General features: G+C 42.5%; 1 protein-coding gene across 2 annotated transcripts in view; it reads left to right on the top strand.

The window, feature by feature from the left end:
* Nucleotides 1-22,243, top strand: part of NLK (nemo like kinase) — an 87,954-nt gene extending 65,711 nt beyond the window's left edge. Inside the window, exons 4-11 of one of the 2 annotated variants that reach the window (XM_033172413.1) lie at nucleotides 3,389-3,495; nucleotides 4,782-4,867; nucleotides 6,167-6,376; nucleotides 10,216-10,317; nucleotides 16,439-16,525; nucleotides 19,629-19,827; nucleotides 20,532-20,625; nucleotides 21,703-22,243. In XM_033172413.1, coding sequence (XP_033028304.1) covers nucleotides 3,389-3,495; nucleotides 4,782-4,867; nucleotides 6,167-6,376; nucleotides 10,216-10,317; nucleotides 16,439-16,525; nucleotides 19,629-19,827; nucleotides 20,532-20,625; nucleotides 21,703-21,757 — 940 coding nt within the window. In that variant the 3' untranslated portion in view covers nucleotides 21,758-22,243. Of the gene's footprint in view, nucleotides 1-3,388; nucleotides 3,496-4,781; nucleotides 4,868-6,166; nucleotides 6,377-10,215; nucleotides 10,318-16,438; nucleotides 16,526-19,628; nucleotides 19,828-20,531; nucleotides 20,632-21,702 lie in introns of both variants that reach the window. The other variant, XM_033172414.1, reaches the window with a different exon arrangement.
* Nucleotides 22,244-22,629: the final 386 nt, after the last annotated feature.

Here is a 22,629-nt window from a genome sequence, read left to right as displayed (position 1 = left end):
AGCACAAATTAAGGCCCTTCTCCTGTCCTCTGCTTTGTGCCTTTGATAATTGTTTTGAAGCAAATTGGTGTGTTTCGTACTTCTAATTTTATGCAGCTCCTTTACTAATTATTACTGTCAGCAGCATTTTCCATCCAGGAGTGCTGTTCTGTTTGGGGGTATGAAAACTAGAGCAACCTCGCAAGTCCTCTGGCCATGATATTTATGGCTCAACATTAAATTTAGAAAGACATTCACTGAAACTTGCTTCCATTAAATGCCCTGACTTTAGCTTTATGGAGGGGCGGTGGGGGGGAGCCTTACTAACAATTATAAGCACTGGAGAAGGCAAATGACATTGACCTATCCAGACACCAGCTGCTTAAAAGGTTGCTGTAGTTGTGAAACCGGAAAATCAAGCGAGGCCTGCTTTTGCTCTTGCTTAGAGGCCCTTGTTAAATTATCCAGAGACAATAATGAGATAGTTATTGTTGAAGCTAATAGCACCTCTGAGCCCTTATCAAAAGCTGTTTTTTGGAGGGGTTGTTTTTGTTTTAATGCACAGCAGACCTGGAGCTGTGCAGGTGCCATTCCAGGCCCTCGTTTAATTTAAGCTGCTTTAGTTGGCATGGCAACTAGTTGAGACATCTGGGAGACATTAATGCTCGGGATTGAGGTTGAGGAGGATTTAGGTGGGAGAACCAAACAAGGATGTTATACCATAATAAAGCTCAGAGTATTGTAACTGGTTTTCTAGAGTAGTGTGTGTATTGGCAGGCAGGGGGGACGGGGCTGGGTGGGGAAAATCTGTATGGAAAAGGGGGAAAATGCAATGGATGCTAATAGGGGTGGGGATTTTGCAATAGGATCATGTTTCCTGAGCAAATTCTGTAAGCCCTTCTTAAATATCTCCATAAGACCAGGCTTTGCGAAGATGGTTAAGAACATAAGAAGGGCCCTGCTAGATCAGACCAAAGGCTCCTGTTCCTCACAGTCACCAACTTATGAGAAACCCACAAGCAGGAAAGAAGGCAGTAGCTCTCTCCTACGGTGGTTTCCCAGCAATTGGTGTGCAGGGGCATGCTGCTTCTCATTCTGCAGATAGCATGCAGCCATCATTGGCAGAAGTAACAGCCAAGTAATTTTTTTTTTTATTATGGTCATTGGAAATGTCCAGAGTAGTGAGCAAGGAACAAAAAAGAGGGAGATACAAAACCTACTTTCCTGGGCTTGATGAAATGAATCATAGTCCTACAGTTTGTAAGTTAGGAACCAGGGAAGCAGTTTTGCAAGCTTAATTTGATGGGAGAGTGCTGCAGGTGAAACGGGATTTCCGTTTGCAGCAAAAGCCACGTGGGTGGTGTATGTGGATGCAGCCACTGCTCTCCCTTTGAAAATATAAAAGCCAACATGTAGTTGGATCTGTCATTCTGGCACTGACTGGACTACATGTAAAGAAGGGGTGCTTTATACAAAACTCCTAAAACAAGCATAGACAACTTGGCTCACTTCAAGGGTCGCATGAAATAGCGTGGGTGTGGTGTGTCAGGTAACATGCTGGACTTCTTCATCTAGAAAACTGTATGTGACTGTCATGTACCCTAAATTTCATTTGTGGAGGTTCACTCTGCTTTTGCTTAAGTGTGCAGTACAATGGCAAAGGAAGTGCTGCTTTTTATGTTGCATATCTATATCTGTATCTATAGATAGATATCCTGAATCATCCTGAATGCATGGTCCCAGGGCAGCTACAGAAAAGTAGTAAGAGACAATAAAAGTACAATGTTTAAAAATAGAATATAAGAAAAAGCATACAGATTCAGCCAACTAAAATACCAACAGTCCATTCAAATAAACAGTAAGATCAACACTTTGATTTTATATATATGGTAACACAAGCTGTTCATAAAAGCCTGGGAAAACAAACATTTTTTGCCTGGCATTCAGAAATGATTGGTAACCAAGTTGCTTCCTGGGGAGGGCATTCTAAAGATGAGGAGACACTGCTGATAAGGCTCTCTCTGGTCATGACCTGTAACATTTCAGATGGTGGGAGACCCTGGAGGAAGATGGTGATCTCAGTGGGCTGGCAGATTGATAGTCGAGCAGGTATTTGGGTTCTAAGCCCACATCGTTTTAAGCCACAAAGGTGAAGACCTTTTAAACCCAGAACAGATTTCTTCCATTTTGCTTCCCTTCCAGTTCTGTGACTCCAGGCATAACCTGTTACCTGAAAATCCTGATGCACTGGTTTTGCTGCAGGCAAAGAGTCTGTCCTCCCAGACTCTTGTCAACAGCCAAACTTGTAGATCAGAGAATTCACCTGACAATTACATTGGTATGGGAGGTGAAACTGGGATATCATCTTGCTCTTTTTCGTAGTTACATCTAAGCACTTTATTGCTGACAGTGGGGAAAATCAGACGGCTTAAGCAGGTATGACTCAGGCAAACAGGCAGCAGCTATCGGCTGTTCTCAGGTGCTTTTTTCAGCTGTGTTCCCACCCAGATGATGCATGAGAGAAGCAGGCGGGCTCCCTGATAACAATTTCAATTTAGTACATTTGGTTTTTTGCCATTCCTCTGTAAATGTCTGTGGTTCTTCCGATGCTCATTTGCATCTCCACCTTTAAATGTCAGCAGGAAGGGGGTGCTGATTTTTGTCATGCTGAACTACTGCCGTATATCGCCAACAAGCAGTTGCGTTTTCTGCAACTGTGCCAGTCTATTAAATGGTTGCTTTCTCTATGTGAGCCTGCCAATTTGAAAGAAACAAAACTGGAACTTTAAAGATGTGCACCCAGATTGTATTGTTTGCCTAGTTTCAGGGTGCCTCTACACACACGAAAGGGGTTGGTAGAGTTATTTATCGGCAAAAAGAATTACTGCTGATGGTTCTGAAAATAGGAGAAATTTAAAGAAATGAGCTCTGCATTGAAGTTACTTTAGTTGAAAAATGGGCTACATTTTTATTGTTCATTGGAATAACATCTCTGAATGTAAGCAATTTGAAAGCAGTGTGTGTGGGGTTTTTTTTTAAAGATTGCATCTTTCTTAGATTTTTCTTTATGGTCCATGTGTACATGAGGCAAAAATGTGTTTATTGTTTCAAAACAAGGAAACAATTTGGTTTGTCAGCTCATGGGGATCGTTTGAGTCCATATTGTAAGCCTAACTTTCCCTAAAATCAAGTTTGGTTTTTCCCATACCTGGGGAGTTAAGTAAGTAAATCAAAATAGCAATTACTGTGGAATAAAGTGCCACTAGCTGCTACTCTGGCCTCTGCTAACTCTCTAGCATGTAACATATGATAAAGAAAACGAGAAGAGAGAGCTGTTCGGACATCTCTTGCACCAAGTTGAGAAGCTGAAATGATTTGTCTGTACTTTCCTTAATGAGTGCAATTGAAGATATGTTGTTACAGAATTGATGCAGAGCGACCTCCATAAGATTATTGTCTCTCCTCAGCCACTCAGCTCGGATCATGTAAAGGTTTTTCTTTACCAGATTTTAAGAGGTAACATGTTTTTGGTTTTTTAATGCAGAATGAATGTGTTTGATCCTTACCCCACCCTATCCCCATTGCAACTTGTAAACTCACCTTCTCCATTACCACTGACAGTGGAATCCAGCTGTGGGACCATCCATAAGGTGGGGGGGGGGCAAGGATGGTGTATTGGTTAAAATGTGGCAAAGGGTGATGTACGGGAAGTCGGGAGATTTATAAGCCTTTAGCATTGGTGGTATACTTTATGGATCAGTCCTGCTCCATTTTTAATATGTTAATTCATTCCCTATTAATTATACTCCCAAAATTAAAATGTCCCAGCATTTAAACTTGGTGAAAATAATAGGTTATATCTGATGTTAGTGCTGCTCAGAGTTAGACCTATTGAAATGAATGGGCATGCCTAACTTTGGTTTATTATCGTCAGTGGGTCTACTTTGAGCAGAACGTAATTGAATACAGCTCCATTATCTTTTAATTTGGAGTTCAGTTCAGCTTGGAAGAATTTATTAAGTCAAACAAACCCAGTCTTTGGTGTTCAGAGGAAAAATAAAACTAAACCTGCTTAATCTTCAGCTATGCATACTCTGATGAAAACCACCAAGCCTGGGAATACTTAGAAAATATATGGTTTTGATTTCAACTTGCATCTCTCCCAAAGCTTCCAAAATATTTAAACAGCTGGAGTTAGTCTAGTAAGGGACCTTTTGTCCATGGTCAGTCTTAATAGTAGCACCTTGATATATATCTTAAACTCCTAACTTTGTATGCACAAATTTTAGGCCTTCATAAAAAAAGGTAAGGAGCGTTTTTTTTCCCAAGAAACAAAACTTTGCGTTAACTTTTAATGTGGGGGAAATGCTCGAGTGTTGACTGTGTTCCTTGATAACTTAACGTTCTCCTCCATATAGTCTGCTGGCCAAAAGAGAGCCTTCCAAACATATGTTAACTTGGAGATGCACTAAATAGAGTGTGCTAGTAAGCTGGAAATTCCTTATCAAATGCTACTATTACTGAGAACTGTAATTCTGCATTGAGAGCTTTGCAACAGATATCTGCCGCCTGGCTGGGTTATTAGTTTTGCATCCTAATGAAAGTCTGAAGAATGTAACTGCTCAACACCTTTATGACAAAAAGTTGTAAATATGATGTCATGTTTTGTATGTAGATGTAGCTCATGCCTTACGTCATGCAGTCACTCACACACCTTGCATGTCTTTCCAGGATCTATTATTTCCTTTATGCATAGTGTGCCTTTTTTTTTAACAGCTTCTCTTTTTTGTTTTTGTTTGCAGGTCTGAAATACTTACATTCGGCTGGTATTTTGCATCGAGACATTAAACCAGGGAACCTACTTGTGAACAGCAACTGTGTTCTTAAGGTGGTTTTTTCACACCTATATAAAAAATACTGCACATGCCATGCCCAGGTCCAAAAAGGTTTTGCTATTTCTTTCAAAAGTAGAAATAGAGGGTCGCTTCTATAATCCTCTTGTCTGTAGTTCTGAGATGCTTAAAGCAAAACCCAGGAACCCTGAACTTCCTAGGAAAAAGCCCTAGTGATAAGTATGAGTTGATTCTCTTCAAGTAGGTGCCTCTTCATTTGAAAAGTGTGTTTCCTTTCATTCGAGTACATTGTTACCATTATGAATGTGGCAGTGAACACAAGAGTTTTTGTCATCTGCTCTCACATTTGTACAATATTGGGAATTGCAGTGCGCTGCTTTGACTTGGCTTGAAGGAGAGAGAGGGCTATAATTTCTCCCCACCTCCTGCTCAGAAGCCAGGAGCATTTCTTCTCTGCAGATTAACAGCACAGTCTTGTGCATGTCTACTCATTCTGTTTCTCCTAAGTGAGTGGGTGTAGGAATGCAGCCTAGGAATCCGACAGGAGCCTGGTCCTTCCATCTGATCCAACATAAAAGCTAAATTGATCCCGATATTTATGAATCATACAATGATTTGACTTGATCTGCATACCCTTCTGCTTCTAAGATGCCTTATGTGCACAAAGGTGTCACTTACGTGTTTCCTCGTCCTCATTCTTATTGGGCAAAATACCTGTGTCTTGGATGTAGCAATTTATTCTGCAGATGGGGGCTTCCATGACCGAATGCTCCTCCATACAAAAATTTAAAAAATCATATGCAGGGAAAACTCTGTCAAAGTAAAGGCTAGGATAGAATCCTGCTCCCAAACAGTCTAGTTTACTTTGTAGAAGTTGGGACAGGGGTGTTGTATATAGAAACATAAACACAGCTAATACCTTTGGTAGGACAAACTCTTAATTGCACACAAAAAGTATCTCAAAAACACGAGAAACCTGAGCAGTCTGAACACAAAGAAGACTTAACAGTTAGTGAACCTTTCATCCCTATATTGAGAGAGCTAGATTTAGCATGAACGCAACGGTGAAATTTGAAAACTTGCCGCTAGATGAAGTTTCAGGCATTTGCTGAAATGTTTCAGATCCTGGTAATCCTGAACTGTTAAAAATTTAGCTAAACAAATGTGCATCCCATAGGTACATATGCCTGGTTTTCATATGTGTGTGGCCCAAACCAGGTTTTATGTAGACTATTTGGAGGAAGGCAGATTCAGATATCAGATATCAGCCACCATTCTTAAATCTGTATAAATATACCAAGTATTTACTCACCTCTTTCTTTCTTTTTTTCCAGATCTGTGATTTTGGCTTGGCCAGGGTGGAAGAATTAGATGAATCTCGTCACATGACTCAGGAAGTTGTCACTCAGTATTATCGAGCTCCGGAAATCCTGATGGGCAGCCGTCACTACAGCAATGCTATCGACATCTGGTCCGTGGGCTGTATATTTGCAGAATTGCTAGGACGGAGAATATTGTTTCAAGCGCAAAGTCCCATTCAACAGGTATGAAGGCATTTCAGTCTAACCCCGTCGATTAGCAAGTGATGCCTGGCTCTGTGACTCTTCTAGTGGATGGAATTCATTGTGTGTCAAATTCTGGTCATTCTTAACATCCTGAAATCTCCATTGGGGTGGACAGTTGTAATGAAGTTGTAGTGCTTTGAAGCAGCTTAGCCTGTCCATAATAAGGGAGAGTGCCCCATCTTTCTCTCTGGACTTTACAATGGATGGCTTCCTGATGCAATTCAGGTACTAGTTTGAAACTTCACAGTTCAAAATCTCAAACTAGCAGATCTGAAGGTATCACCTCCTCCCATTTGAGCTTGCCCTGCTCCAAGTTTCTCCACCTTCAGAGGTCAGGTGGGTGGCTCCCAGTGATGGTTCTTTTGTGTGGTCACACCAAGACTTGAAAAATTTCCTCCCCAGGTATATTTCTCAGGTTTCTTCCTTTTTTCTGTGCCAGGGACCATTGTTCAGCAGTAGATGGCATTCTTTGCTTTCAGAATGTCCCAGGTTCAATCCCCAATAAGCATCTCCAGCTAAGACTGGGGAGAGACCCCTGCCTGAAATCCTGGAAAGCCACTGCCAATCAATGTAAACAATACTGAGCTATATGGACTGTTGGTCTAATTCTGTACATATAAGGCAACTTCCCATGTTCCTAACTAAAAATGTCTTTGTTGGTTTAAGCGCTTGGCGGCATTTAATTGTGATAGGATTTTTAAAAAATGTATACATAGTTTTAATGGTGGCTGCCCCTTTGGCTTTGCATTTTTATTATAGTAAGGAATTCTGTTTAATTATTAGAGAGACCTAAACTGGTGGAAAGGCAGAATATAAATGTTTTAAAGAAACAGGGGTTCCTGAAAGTTTGTGCAATGGTTCTTCTGCCCATGTAGAACACTAAGCTGACAGCCTTGATTCCTATTTTTCCCGGGCCCTTTAGCTCCTGTCTGCAGATAACAAGTTTGCAGCTTGCTGATCTGATTCATGCTCACAGCAAACTTCTGAGGTAGATTGTCATCCTTCCTACAGTATATGACAGATGGGGAATGGAGGTTGAGAGAGAAGCTTGCCCAAGGCTGCCCATCTTGTCCAGGAGTTGCGAGGACAGGTGTGGGTGGTTGATAATTTGCAAACTAGAAGTGCTCATATATATATATATATATATATATATATATATATATATATATATATATATATTTAAAAAGTTGGTTTAGAAAAAGGGAAATGCTATTCCGAAGTTTTTCATGGAATATAAAAATGCTTGGGTAAATATACCGACAGTGTCACAGTGGTACCTCGGAAGTTGAATGGAATCTGTTTCGGAAGTCCATTCGACTTCCAAAACGTTCGGAAACCAAGGCATGGCTTCTGATTGGCTGCAGGAGCTTCCAGTTGGAAGCCACGGAAGCTGTGTCTAATGTTCAGGTTCCAAAGCACGTTCACAAACCGGAACACTCACTTGTGGGTTTGCGGCGTTCAGGAGCCAAAATGTTCGACTCGCAAGACGTATAACTGGATCTCATTCATATGAAGTCTACAATATCTACAAAGTATTCCCATTGCTTCAGACAACCTGCACGTGATAAGGAAGTGCAGTTCTTCAGATTAGAGTCCAGTTTGTCCCACCTCAGCAGTTGAGAGAAAAAAATCTGCACACAACATGAAGGAGTGAAAGACTTCATCCCCTTTGTGTCATCCCCTGCCTCATCAATCCACCTGCAGGATTGGAGGGCAGCAGAGCAGACCTTTGCACTCTATATCAAAACTTGTAGATCCAGCACTGAATCCCACACAATTTGAGAAGCTAAACCTACACCCCCCCCAAATGGTGACTTGGCTGCTGCCATTTGCATTCTGGTATATTCGGGCAAGTATCTGTAACACTGTGGTAGAAAGATTGCTGCCATAGCTCAGTGGTAGGATGCACACTCCGTATGCAAGAGGTCCAGACTCAATCATCATCATCCCCAGTTGAAAGATATTGAGTAGCAAGACTGGGAAAGACCAGTTCCTGAGCTGTTGCCAGTCAAAGTAGCAGGACTGGGCTACACAAACCTGCCCTAAATCAGTTTTTCAGACTGCATCCTGACTTTACTTGCACTCATCATAGCTATTAACCAGTCAAGCTCAGATGTAGCACGCTTAATGTGCAAAATGTTTTGAAGTCTGTTACCTTCACAGGAACACTTTGTGAGGTAGGTTGCTATGCCCATTATTATTTTCATTATTATTTTTATCCTTCACCAACAAGTCCCAGGGCAGTTTACAGCCATTTAAAATTCAGAATTATAATCGGTTAAAACAAACCACAGTCACAGGAATAGGGTGAGTCCTGTAAACACAGGTCAAAGGCCAGGGTGAACAGTTGCATCTTCATCATTCGCCAAGAGCTGTATAGCAAAAGTGCCAGATGCACCTCTGTGGGGAGGAAACTACAAACATAGGGGCTGCCAAAGAAAATGCCCTTTTCTGGGTCACCACCACCCAAACATCTGAGGACAGCAGAACCACCAGGAGGGGCCCCTCTGCTGATCTTAGCACTTGAGAGCATCTGTAGGGAAGGAGGCGGCCTTTCAAGTATTTGGCGCCTAAGTTGCTCACTATTTTGTAGATAGTAAACCAATGCAAAGAGTGGTAATTTTGCAAAGGTTTTGCAGAATGTGACTGTATTTGGCAGTTCTCCTTTATTGCCATTGCCCCAACAACGTATTGCACTGATTTCGGTTTTTCTCTTTCTTTTCTTTTGGGGTTTGCATCACTGTGGGTTGTATCACATGCTTGTTCCACTCAGAGAGACCCATTGAAATTAATGGAAATGACTAACTTAGGTCTATTAATTTCAAATAGTCTTGTATGAGTAGAATTTAGGTGGACGCAGCCCTGTGGGACTTATGGACATGTCAGCCCTACTGTTTTCAGAGAGTTTCAGATCCTAACCTTCCAGGCAATGGAGTCCTTGAAAGTTCTTTGAAGGGGCCTGAGGAATCCCTAACACAGGCATCCCCAAATTCGGCCCTCCAGCTGTTTTGGGACTACAACTCCCATCACCCCTAGCTAACAGGATCAGTGGTCAGGGATGATGGGAGCTGTAGTCCCAAAACAGCTGGAGGGCCGAGTTTGGGGATGCCTGCCCTAACAGATTGTTCACCCCCCTGTAAAGGTTACTATTTCCAGGATGCTCATTGGGCACCTAAAATAAACAGTGATGGCTGCAATACATCTCCAGGTGAATATGCCTGCCACTTAAGATAATCTTAAGGGGCCTTTCTTTGTTACGCAGCCTTCTGAGGCTAGGTGGATGTCTACCATAAAGAGAACTTCTCTGTGGCAATGCCCAAACCGTAGAACCGTCTGCTTGGATGTGTTTTCCTGGCACCATCTCTTGTCATATTTTAGGAGCCAGGTGAAGTCTCCCCTGTTCTCTCAGGCTTTTAATGGAAATTTATGTCCTCTTGTTGGCTTTTAATCTGCTGGTTTTACTGTCTTTTATCTTTGTGGTTTTATTTGTGGTTCTAAGGCAAGATATAAATCCCATATGTGTGTAAACATGTACACTTGCTGCAGTTTCAAATAGTACCAGAAAGTGGGGAATAGAAGGGAAGAGGCTGATTGTGCAAAGTTGTGTATTCATTTAGGAACATAGGAAGCTACCTTATACCAGAGTCAGACCATTGAGTTGATCTAGCTCAGTATTGTCTAAACTAACTGGCAGTGACTCTCTCCCAACCTTACCTGGAGATACTGAGAATTTGAATGTGTGTGTGTTTGCTCATTGTTTGAAAAGAATATGCTTCTATCCAAATTAAAATTGTGGACAATTTCTTCCATCTTTACAGTTGGATTTGATCACAGATCTCTTAGGAACACCGTCACTGGAAGCAATGAGGACGGCTTGTGAAGGCGCCAAGGCACACATACTCAGGGGTCCTCATAAACAGGTAGGATGGAAAACTATGACTCTGAATTTCCCAACAAGTCCCATTCTGCAAGCACATCATGGTGGTGCTAATCTGAGCCTATTCCAATGTAAGATTTTAATACTCGTGGCAATAAGTGGGCTCAAGATCAAATGATAAATAACTGACGGCCAGCCAGGAATCCTCTTTTGGGAATCATTTCATTACCGTAAATATTTTTTCAATGAAGCACAGTATGCTGTATCACTAATATATTTAGTGAAGTTGGACAAAAGGCAACACAGTTTAGAAAAGTGGGACATTGAAGTTCAGACATATTAATCATATAAATTATTTATCAAACATACATTCTTCAAAAACACTTTATCCTTCTACAAAACATTAGACAATTTAAGATACAACACTCTAAGTCAAGATAACAAGTTGAGTATTTTTAATCCAAACCATTACAATTTTAGTGTACTTTGTGGTAGTTTCGTTATAATAAAAGAAGCAGGTTTCCACTTGTTTAACCATGTTTATTATTTCAGAGTACTTTGAGTGACCCAGTTCCTGTTCAGTGCATTGACTTTATACCTACTCTATTTCACCAATAAAATGCACAAACATTTTATTCAGAATTGCTGACTCCCATATTTTGGTATACCGTTCTCTTAGCTGGTGGTATTTCCATTCTCTCTCAATATTTAGCTTATTTTTTATAAAGATTATAAAATAAGAAAGTATCCTAAAATAGAGTTTTAGGGTGTAGTTCAGTTAATTTACATTCTGCCTTATCTTCAGAGTGTTTCCCTAGCGCTTCTGTGCGGTTTCCCAGCCCAGCCACTGACGAGACCTTTTTAGATCTGCAGTTTTGCTGAAGCATAAACCAAGGGCACTTGAGGGGCAGGAAATTGATCCAGGCAGCAGTCACAAAGCAAATTACCTAAAATATATGGCACGAGAACTTATTGTGTAACTCTTTATTCCTGGATTCAAGACATAGTTGCCTGTTACAATAGGTTTCTGTTGGAGAAAGCAGGCAGGTCTGCTTGACCCTGGGGTATAGGTGTAGCTGGCAGTGTGTGGTTCTAGTGAACCATGCCTAGCACACCGTGAGAAAGTTCTGAGTTCGTGTGCATTGATGGTAGCATATGAACAATAACACTTAGGCTAAATTAGAATGAATACAATCCAATTACTTAAACAAGCCACTTAACCTCAATTTCTTTCACCATCTGTGTCTTGGGCATATCCGCAGAAGATATAAGGAAATTAAATATAATGCTTGGAGACTATAAAGTGACTTGTAAATCTGTAGAGCAGCAGCTGCCTCATTCAAGAAAATGTATTGCTTCAGCAGAGGATGTTAACTCACACAAGTAATTCTGATAAATGTGAAGCTCAAATGGAACATTCCCAGCTCACAAACAAGCTCTGTGTTCTTTAAAAAGAAAAAGAAAAACTTCAGTTCACTGAAATTCTGGTAGATTTGGGTATAGAGAGCTATGGTTTTGTACACGCAGGGCCATACGTAATACAGCTAAGGAATTATAAGTTTATTAGAGCTTTTGAAGAAAGAGGGGGCAGGAAAACTCTCTGTAGATGAAGACTTTGTTTTTTAGGCTACCACAATAGAACAGATCAATTACTGTATTGTGTATTACAGGTGGGTAGCCGTGTTGGTCTGCCATAGTCAAAACAAAATCGAAAATTCTTTCTAGTAGCACCTTAGAGACCAACTGAGTTTGTTCCTGGTATGAGCTTTCGTGTGCATGCACACTTCTTCAGGTATCTGAAGAAGTGTGCATGCACACGAAAGCTCATACCAGGAACAAACTCAGTTGGTCTCTAAGGTGCTACTAGAAAGAATTTTCGATTTTGTTTTGTATTGTGTATGTAAATAAAATGGAGGGGCAATGAATGGGAGCAGGTCAGCTTTGCAGTTCCTGAGATATGAGGCCTGCTAGCTGAGTGGTAAATCCCATTCTTTGCACACAATTGTTAAATAATTCTCTAAAAGGACAACTGGGCAAAAGGCCCTGCCTGAGACCCTGGAGAGCCACTGCCTGTCAGAGAAGGCAGTACCAGACTAAGTGGACTAGGAACATAGGAAGTTGCCTTATACTTAGTCAGACCCATTCGTCCCTCTTGGTCAGGGTTTTAGGCAGGGTCCCCGCCCAACTTTAACATGAGATGCCAGGGATTAAACCTGGGACTTCCTGCATGCAAAGCAGATTCTGTACCAGTGAGCTGTAACCTTTCTCTGCTACTTAACAATGCAGCTTCATATAAGACATGCTTCATTTTATAGCAGTTTGAATATGTGATATAAATCAATAGTCATCCTCTGTATCCTTGCACAGCATTCATTCTCACTTGGCTTTTCTTCCCCTTTTTGGCTTGAGGTGGGGATAAACTGTGGCAGGTGTAAGATGTCTTGCCCAGAGAGCATCCCCTACATCTTTCATGAAACATTTAATACAGTTTGCCAGCTTCTGTAAAGCTATTGTAGCACCTAACCTTTTCTATTAATGTTCTCCCATAAATAGATAAGGCAAAGGCTTGATTGCTTCATCATATTTCAGGCAGAGTATGTTTTAGTCCTTGGTTGGCATACAGCATATTCCTCCCACATACCAATAACAATTAATCATCTTCCATTAATAGGAAAACTCTTATATAATCCTCCCCTTTCTTTGCTCCTAATGGTTTTTTCCCCAGCACCTGCACACTCTAGACCTTTTGTAATAAGCTTTGCTTTTTATATTTGCATAGGAAAGCAGATGATTTCTTTAAAAAAAAGAAAAAGCACCATGCTAAGGAAATGATAGTGTAGGAAGTGCTGGAGAACAAACAGCTTCAAAGCCCAGAATTTTAGGCAATGTTCTTTTTTAAAAAAAGAAAATGGCAAGCCTTTTAGATTTGCATAAAGAGGTCAGGGCTATTTTTGTCTGTGAAAATTACTTTTAATTTTGGAGCTGTTTCCCCCACTCCCCCCTTGTGCTCTCATTCTAATTTTAAGATCAGGCACCCTCAGGCTGCAATCTCTCAGCATTCTTGATCCAATGCATAGTGACTCAGAAGAAGGACTTCAAGAGCATAGCTTCTACTAGTCTTTTTGTTGGACAATGGACACTGTTAGGATGAGCCACTGGAAAGTAAGGGCGAGAACGGAGGGCCAATGTCTAAAATGCTTCCACACCATAATCTCCAACCAGTAGTCCCTGATCTCCTGTAGTTCATATGGCCCTAATAGATGTTGGCCGTATTTAGTGAAACATCTTTCATTGTGCAGAAGAGTCTTCTGTTTCTAAGGAGGTCATTGAAATAATGACTTGGGTGTGTATGTGAGAGTTTGAAGGTTCAGCAGAAGGAATAAAGTATCCAAGTGGCTCTGGCAAGAGCAGATCAAAATCCAAGAGCCAAACATGAAGCTAGAACAGGGAGCTGCAAACTCTGCCCCGAGGGCTGCATTCTCTTTCCGCCATATGCACACAAGTCTCCACAAATAATTTTGATAGGGGCAAGCGACTCTGGCCCCCTAGCAAACAGGTTGCCTGGCCTTCTGCAGATCCCTGTCCCCAAAAATATTGGCAAAGTTGAAGAGAAGGTGGTAAGTAGCAGGAGTTTTTACACTGCTTGGAAAAGAGGCTCCTGCTGTTCCTTTTACACTTGTGATGTCACATCATGCCTCTCTCCCAAGCCCATTGTCTGCCAGAGGATGGTGGGCTGGGTGTGTTGGTGACCACAACTAATGGCTGTCTAGTAAACCAGCCACTGCCTTCCTCACCTCGTATACCTCTCCCCCAAACCATGTGCTTATATTGTACCTTAAATTGTGATGGGCTTTAACTAATACGTTGATGTGTGTCCATCTTGGTTGAAAATCAGTTTGTCAACGTAATAAATACAAAAAGAGGGCAGCATTACTTGCTTGTTCTGTGAATTGAATTTAGTATACATTAAGAAAGAAGCAAAAGTAACTTGACCCATAATGTGCATTTTTGCCCAAAACATGGTTCTGAGAATAGCAACTGTAGCTTTGGAGAGGTGCAGTGGTACCTTGGCTCTCGAACGGCTTGGCTCACGAACACCGCAAACCCAGAAGTAAATGTTCCAGTTTGCGAACGTTTTTTGGAAGCCAAACATCCGATGCAGCTGCCGCTTGAGTGCAGGAAGCTCCTGCAGCCAATCGGAAGCCGCACCTTGGTTTTCGAACGGTTTCGGGAGTCAAGCGGAGTCCCAGAACGGATTAAGTTGCAGAACCAAGGTACCACTGTACTTCATTTCCTGAGCTCATGCATGGGTCTGTAAAAAGGGGGGTGGGGAAGTAACCAAAACCCATTCTGAAGAAACTTATGAGTGACTAAGACAGTAAGCTTAAAATTAAAATAAATGAAAACCTGGGTTTTGTGGTCTAAATATACTACATAGCATAATCCTTGTTCTTATGTTTCTTAGGGAGATTCTAAGTAAGAATGTCTGTGTTCATTGGATGCTATGTGTGTGTATGCTTGAGTGCGCATGTGCGTGCATGGAGAGACTATGCTGACAATGAAGAATAGTATTGTCAATGGAAGGAGGAATGTCCTCCAAATGAACAATAATAATACTTAGCAGGTAGGTAGGTGGGTAAGTAGTAGATAGATAATGTTCTAAGGGGTTCGCGCAAGTTATTTCAGCGACCTTTTGACACCCCTGTAGGTTTGGCTCCGGTTATCTTCCCACTGAAGATGCGTGTCTGAGGGTGGGGGAGAAAGAGACTGTAAAAAGTTCACTCAGCAACTTGATGAGTTTACATACCTTCTTTAAATATATAGAATTTACCAATTATGTACAGCATTACTGCACAATATCAGTGACCTTCAAAATGAGGATATATATGAATACTTACATAGATTCTAAGCTTCAGGAATCCTTACTGAACAAAAATGGGAGGAGGAGATGCTCCAGACCTGACAGATTTCTGGAATGTAGGAATAACTGACCTTGGATTTTCAGCTAGCAGGGATGCTACTCAAAATAAAAAACAAAAAAACAAAACCATCTGACTGGCTTCTCCAGTCCATCTAACTCATTATAGAAATAGGGTCATTTTTGTTATAATGATTTCAGTTTTGTTCAACAGCCAACCTCAATTTCCCAATTTCTCACTTTTGTATTAATTCCAGTTTACCCTCACAATTCTAAGAGAACTGCAGTGATTAAATCTTGGAAATGCTGTCCTCTTTATCTCCTTTTGGGCACACATTTCCATAACCTAGAAAACCTAGAAACTTGCTTCATTGAATGAAACAAAATACTGAGGGGTTTTGAACCCACATTCTGCTCCAGATAATGAGTCTATTTTAACAATAGTTTTAAAAGATACAAGACGAGCTTTTCTGGGCTCTTTTCCTCCCCCCCCCCCCCGGTTTTAGCAGGGTTGTTGCCTGTATTTCTTCCCCTGCCTGCCTTCATTTAAGAAAGTTAAAATTGAGTCTTCTAGCAGCTCTGTGAAAAAGCAAATGCATCTTGCTACGAGAAAATGAAGGTGGGATTGGCCTGATGAGTTTTTTGAAATGAGACACTTGCTTTTATCCTGCTCTTCTTATATACCTGTGTGGATCCTAGCAGAGGGATGTGGAACATGTGGTCCTCCAGATGTTGCTGGAGTCTAGCTCCCATCAGCCCCAGACAGCATATCCATGGATGATGGGAGTTGTAGTATATCTGGATGGCTGCAAGTTAGCCACCCCTGCTCTAGGTGTCTGTAGGTGTTTTGTTCATATGTGAAACTTTCCTGTCAGCACAGAGAGCCAAAATTGGCATGCTAAGCTCTTCTCCCGCATTGCCCTCTCACTTGTGAAAGGGCAGGGTCTGAGCAGGGAGCCTCTACTTCCTGTACAAAGTTTCCCACATGAGTTACAATCTGCATGATTAAGGATCTGAGTTGCTTGATAAACCTTCATGGAGGTTTTCTGCTGCAGACCTCACCTCTCCCACATTTTGGAGGGTGACTGGGGACAGGAGCTTAGCACATTGTCCCATTTCTGTCCCTCTGTGCTCAGATTTAGGCTTCACACAAGTACCGTAGCACAGTTGCATGGGGTTTTTATGTTAAGGGTGAATTGCATGTATCAGATGAGCCTCAGTGCATTTTCTCTCTCTCTCTTCACAGCCATCCCTTCCTGTCCTGTATACATTATCCAGCCAAGCTACACATGAAGCCGTTCATCTCCTTTGTAGGATGTTGGTCTTTGATCCAGTGAGTTGGTGCTTTGTGTTCTGCATTTTGAATGGATGGAAATCAAAAAATATATTTGTGTGTGTGCATAGGGTTAAGGTTGCTCGGCTCCATAGCAATCTTGACACCACGTCCACATTCACTGAAGTCTCCGGTGGTCACGTGGACAAGGTGCTGGTGATGATGCGGCCAGCCATATGTTCTCTCAGCCCTTGCCCCTCTTGGATGATTAAAGCTTGCCCGAGGAGGTTTGCCCAGATGGCTCCAGGGCATGATCAGCACATCCTTGTGCGAAGGAGTGAGCCCAGCTATCTTGAAAGAGGCACACAAACAACTCTGCAAAAAGCCCACTCTGTAACCATTGGTTTGTGACAACTACTGTTTGGTCACAAGTATCCCCTTTCAAGGGAAGGTGAAGGGGGAAACTGCACCAATATCACTGAAAGGAGAATAGGAGACACTGGGCTTAAACAGAGCCTCACTCTGTGAACAACCATTTCAACGAAGCTGTGTGGACACAGTTCCCCACTTCATACTGAAACACAGATAGATTTCATGGGTCTCCATTTGTTCTTCTTCATTCTGCAAGCAAACACCGTTCTGTTGCCTGAGCTCATCTGAGCTCCTTTCAACTCATCTACCCGGCTGTGGATTTTCTATCTTTACAACCCGCCACCCTCGGAAGGGAAGTGGGATTCTATCATGCAAAGGTGTTTGGTGACTCATCCTGGGCTCCCTTCTTCAGCTTAAGTGTTGGTGGCAGAACACTTGATTGGCACCATGTGGGCGCTTGCCTTTCTGTAGCAAGTGGTTTCCCCCCCCCCCTTCCCTTTTGCCACTTGTGTGGGGGGCTCTGTGCCTTCCTCTTTGGCCTCGAGTCCTTTGTTCTGGGCTTCAACTTTTCACCTTGCATGAAGCATCCTTGGCATTCCTGCATTTTAGCAATACTGGAGAGGCAGCCTGTGGCTAGAGGACTCTTGAGGGTGGCTGTGGAATGCTGACAGCAGATGAGTTATTCCTTCCTCCAAAAAGCCCTATCTCTTTGCTCAGACCTTCCCGGAAGGAAGAGCATATTTGGCATGCCTGGGGTTTTTTGTTTTTTGTTTGCCTGGGGTGAGAGCTATGGCAGAGGCTCCCTAAAGAGGAATTCTGTTGCTGTTTTGGTTCACAACGCTCCAGAGTTAACAGGCCCTTAGGAAGCAGGACCCCCCCCCTCAAAACCAAGCAGTATGGGAAGCTCTGGGGCAAGAAGGCATACCAAACTCATCAGAGGCAGAAGAAGAGTTTGGATTTGATATCCCGCTTTATCACTACCCGAAGGAGTCTCAAAGCGGCTAACATTCTCCTTTCCCTCCCTCCCTCACAACAAACACTCTGTGAGGTGAGTGGGGCTGAGAGACTTCAGAGAAGTGTGACTAGCCCAAGATCACCCAGCAGCTGCATGTGGAGGAGCGGAGACGCGAACCCAGTTCACCAGATTACGAGTCTACCACTCTTAACCACAACACCACACTGGCTCTCCAGTGTGGGCTTGCTTTGCTTTGCTTTGCTTTGCTTTGCTTTTAATACTTTTACAATGGTTTTGCAACAACAACATTCAGCTCAAAGCAGCTCACAATATGAAAATAATAGCTTTAAAAAGTAGCAGTTGTTAAAATTGCTGTAATCGTACCAAAAAGACAATAGCATATAAGGCAAAAACAACAACCATATTCATCAAAACAGTTGATGCAGTTCAATACAAACTTGCAGTCACAATATCAGAAATGGCTGCTGAGCAACAACCCCTTGCTAGTTGGCATACTCTCTTTGGGAAGGGGCTTCTTTGCCCAGAGCAGCAGCTGCAGCACCGCACTCCCAGGCAGCAAGATCTTTCGTAGCTTTTAGTCTCCACTTCTTTCTCAGCCTCAGAGAAACGGATGCTTTCTGTGTTGTTTTCTGAGGGGTGGGGCATCAGGTTCCACAGAAGATCCAGATTGCCTAGGATGGTCTTTTCCCATATGGGATATTAAAGGCAACCTCTTTCCACACTCCCTTTGGAGGAGTGCACTTGGCGGGGAGGGGGGAGGGATCTCTCCTCTCAGGGGCTGCAGGCAAAAAGCCACAGGACAAGAGTGCTTTAGCTCTTGCACTCAGTGCCCCAAAGGATCACACCTGTGGCAAGGCATGAACTTTCAAAGTTTCCAAGAGGTAAGGAGAGTAGACAGGCCCGATGAGTTTAAGGTTTTCAGGTGGAACCTCACAGGTACAGACTCCCAAGAAAAAGCCTTCTTTCTCTGTAAAACGGATGTCTATGTCTCCCCATCTCTCGCTCTCTCTTTCTTTCCCATGTTAATCCAACCTATCTATAAACAGCTAGCGCTCTTAATAAGATGCCCTTTGGGTCCAGCGAGTCAATTTAGTCTTGGAAGCTGTTTGCAACAAAGTAATTTAGTATCAGAACTACTGTTCCAGAAGGCATTTCTGATGGGGTGGGGTTGGGTGCGGAAGAGTATATGGTTTAACTCAGGCGTCGGTAAGGTTATCTGGCCATGGGCTGGATCAAGCCCACGGAGAGCGTCCGTGGGCTGGACATGCGCAGCTCGATACCGGAAATTGCATCTGCGCATGTCCATGACCCTGGAAATCGTATCTGCATCTGGACATGCGCAGACGTGATTTCTGGCGACACAGACATGCGCAGAAACAATTTCTGGCATCTCGCTGCACATGTCCAGCGTCACGGACATGTGCAGATGCAATTTCTGGCGCCGCTCGGCAAGTCCCCCCACTGCACTGGTTTAGCGCAGCACGCAGGGGGCTTGCCGAGTGGGCGGCTCGGTTGTCGGGCGGCTCGTGGGCTGGTAAAACGGCCTTCGTGGGCTGCATCTGGCCCACGGGCCAGAGGTTGCCGACCTCTGGTTTAACTTATGAGCCACCTGTCACCACATGGGGAAAAGTTGAATTATTTGCAGTGCTGGCTATTTCAAGCAAACACTGCCTCCTAGTGGTTTTTGTAGTAGTACACAGAGGTTAGAAAAAATGCTTAGTTTTATATCTGCATGTTGTGAATACATGAGAGCAAATAAAAATCCGCCTTTAAAATAATTAATTGTGTTTTTCTCTCCCTCCCCTCATATTCCAGTCCAAAAGAATATCCGCTAAGGATGCCTTAGCTCATCCATATCTTGACGAAGGGCGTTTGCGATATCATACCTGTATGTGTAAATGTTGTTTTTCCACCTCTACTGGAAGAGTTTACACCAGTGATTTTGAACCCATCACGAATCCCAAATTCGATGATACTTTTGAAAAGAACCTCAGTTCTGTTCGGCAGGTTAAAGGTCAGTATTTTAGGTTAGGAATGTCTCGTTCCTCTTGGTTGTTGTTGACTGCTTTGTTGTTATGTCAGATTGATAAACATGCACACAGAGCTAGGTATGTATAATATTTGTGTATAAAGCAGAGCGTACATAATATGTGTGCACATTGTGCCTGGAGAGCATAATGTGGAGAGCATCCTTTACTACAGTATATGTTTGAGAAGTGCCCCTCTTTTCATCTGTGAGTTCTGAAATACATGCAAAATGGGGCAGTTTCTGCATTTTGCAGATTTCTGCCCCGCAAGATGTTGCTGCTGTTTTTCCTAGGCATGTTCAAAGCAAAGAGTTAGGTTTTTAAAATTACTGTAGAGATTTCCTTACTTAATTGACTATGGCTCATGGTGTTAATCAACTTAAGTTTCCTTTAAGCAGGTGACCACTCTAATTACACTTTGTGTGATTGTTCAGTAGTAAAAAGAAAGAAAGAAAGAACACAGTAGAACTCCTGCAGATTTTGAGAAAAACCAGACTGAGACAGGAGGTGGGGAGCTTTGGGCTCCTGCAGTACATCCTGATCTGATGAACGTTTGTGTTTCTCAAGTGGTGTTGCCTGACTTTCTTGCATGCTTCCCCACTGTACAACCCTAATGTACTATGCAGTTCTTATCAGGTTGTGTGAAGTCGGATTTTCTTCCTTTCATCTCTGATCACTTCTTGTTTTTCAGAAATAATCCATCAGTTCATTTTGGAACAGCAGAAAGGAAACAGAGTGCCTCTGTGCATCAACCCGCAATCTGCTGCTTTTAAGAGCTTTATTAGGTAACTGTATGTAATCACATCTGATATTCATTCACCTTTTTTTTTTTAGTGGTGCAGCCACTTTTAAAATGAAGCCTATATTTGAATTAAGGGCTCTGCAACAACTCTAGCCATTCACCTAATGTTTTATTTGAGTGCTTTAATGTTTACCATGATTAGGTTTTGTCCAGCAAGAGCTGCTGCCATGCAAAGCCTCACTGAACAGGAACAGAGAGCTCTTGGCGAGTTGTTCCCTTGGGGTTTTTTCATGGCACTACAATCTTCTTTGACTTGATCGGGTGTGCTAGAAGCATTCCATAAAGCGGTAATCAGCCACTCATCCAGGAGAAGGAATTGGTGTTAAGCAGAGAAGGGGATAGGAAGCCCGTGGAAGGAATTAAGTTACACACCTTGATCAACAAGGGGGTTGAATGCCTCTTGACCAGGCTTCCTCAACTTCGGCCCTCCAGATGTTTTGAGACTACAATTCCCATCATCCCTGACCACTGGTCCTGCTAGCTAGGGGTTATGGGAGTTGTAGGCCAAAAACATCTGGAGGGCCGAGGTTGAGGAAGCCTGCTCTTGACAAGAGAGTTATGAGGGGAACTGAGATGTGAGGGGAAGGTTGCAAGCGTCAAGATGGGAAATAGGTAAGGCAAGAGCACGTACAAAGGGACATTTAAAGTGCATTTCCCTTCTGAATAATCCTGACAATTATAATTTGCACCTCACCGAATTAAAATTCAGAAGAACCTTAACACACTGCAGTTAAGATGAATCTCTTGGTGGGGATGGATGTGCTTTCAGTGTATGGGATGTACACAGCCTAAGAGGCAGATCCTGCTTTGGCAACATATGGCCCTACTATCTCTCTCTCTCTGTCTCTGAGCAACCACAGTCATGCCTCTCGAATCAGGGGGCGATATTTCTTCCACAGTGTGTGCATTCTGGCTGCCAAGGCTCTCCTCCCTCCCCACACCTTGCCCCACAGACATGTGGCAAGTGCCACTGCCATGCTAGCATGCAGCGTGGCCTTCTCTTTGTTCCTGTGTCCTCTTGCAGGTGAACGCTGATCTTCTGTGTCTTTCTGCCTTCCAGTTCCACAGTCGCTCAGCCGTCCGAGATGCCGCCATCTCCACTGGTCTGGGAGTAAACGTGGAAGACGTACTACTGAAGACATAATGTAGCTTTCCACTGGATTCTGGGATTTGCAATTCTGGACATTTAATCATGCTTGTACTGTAATTTTACTAATGAAGTTTTAAATTAACAACCACTATCCTTGTATGATATATGAATAAGACTTAGAAATGTTAACTAGGCTTTTAAAATTCCTGTCACGGGTGGGGTTGTGCTTTTAGGAGAAAAAAAAAATATTTTATCCAGAGTTGCACATGTTTTGTTTTTAAAGTATGAATTGTAGCGCAGCTGTAATTTTGCTTGGCTCTGAGCAAACAGAGGGTTTGAACCAAATTGGTGGGAAAGTTGCTTTAAAAATAAATAAACGATGGGGCTTTTATTCTTCTTCTTTTTTTCCAAGTGGATAAGTCATTTTTGATATTGAGCCATTCCTGAAGATTAGGGATTTTTTTCTAAAACAAGAGAATAAAAAGTTTAGGGAGTACAGAAGTTTTAAAAACTGTGACCAATCATGAAACCCACCTGATGACAATAGCCCAGCTTCTGTGGACAAGTGTCATCCGGCGGTTTAGAAAAACCCTATTCATAGCTTCTCACTAGTGGGGGTGATTGTGTGCTGTTTTCCAATCAGATGTTGCAAGTAGAAAGAATGAGTTTGTGACTAGGGAGAGATGAGACTCCCCCCCCCTTTCTTTTTTAACCCCCCCTCTTCCTCTGGTATAAATAAATATATATAAATATATATATATTTAATCTATTTTTATTAGAAGTTTTTTCTGCTCTTTTCTTACATAAACCATCCCTTTCTACCCCCTCCCCCCAAACACGTGCATCTGCAAATGTGTGTAAATAATTCCATTTCCGGGGCTAATAATGTCAAAGAAT

This window comes from Lacerta agilis, chromosome 15 (assembly GCF_009819535.1).
Source record: "Lacerta agilis isolate rLacAgi1 chromosome 15, rLacAgi1.pri, whole genome shotgun sequence".
NCBI lineage: Eukaryota > Metazoa > Chordata > Lepidosauria > Squamata > Lacertidae > Lacerta > Lacerta agilis.
The sequence above is the reverse complement of the archived record's forward strand: the minus strand, read 5'-3'. Positions and strand labels throughout refer to the sequence as shown.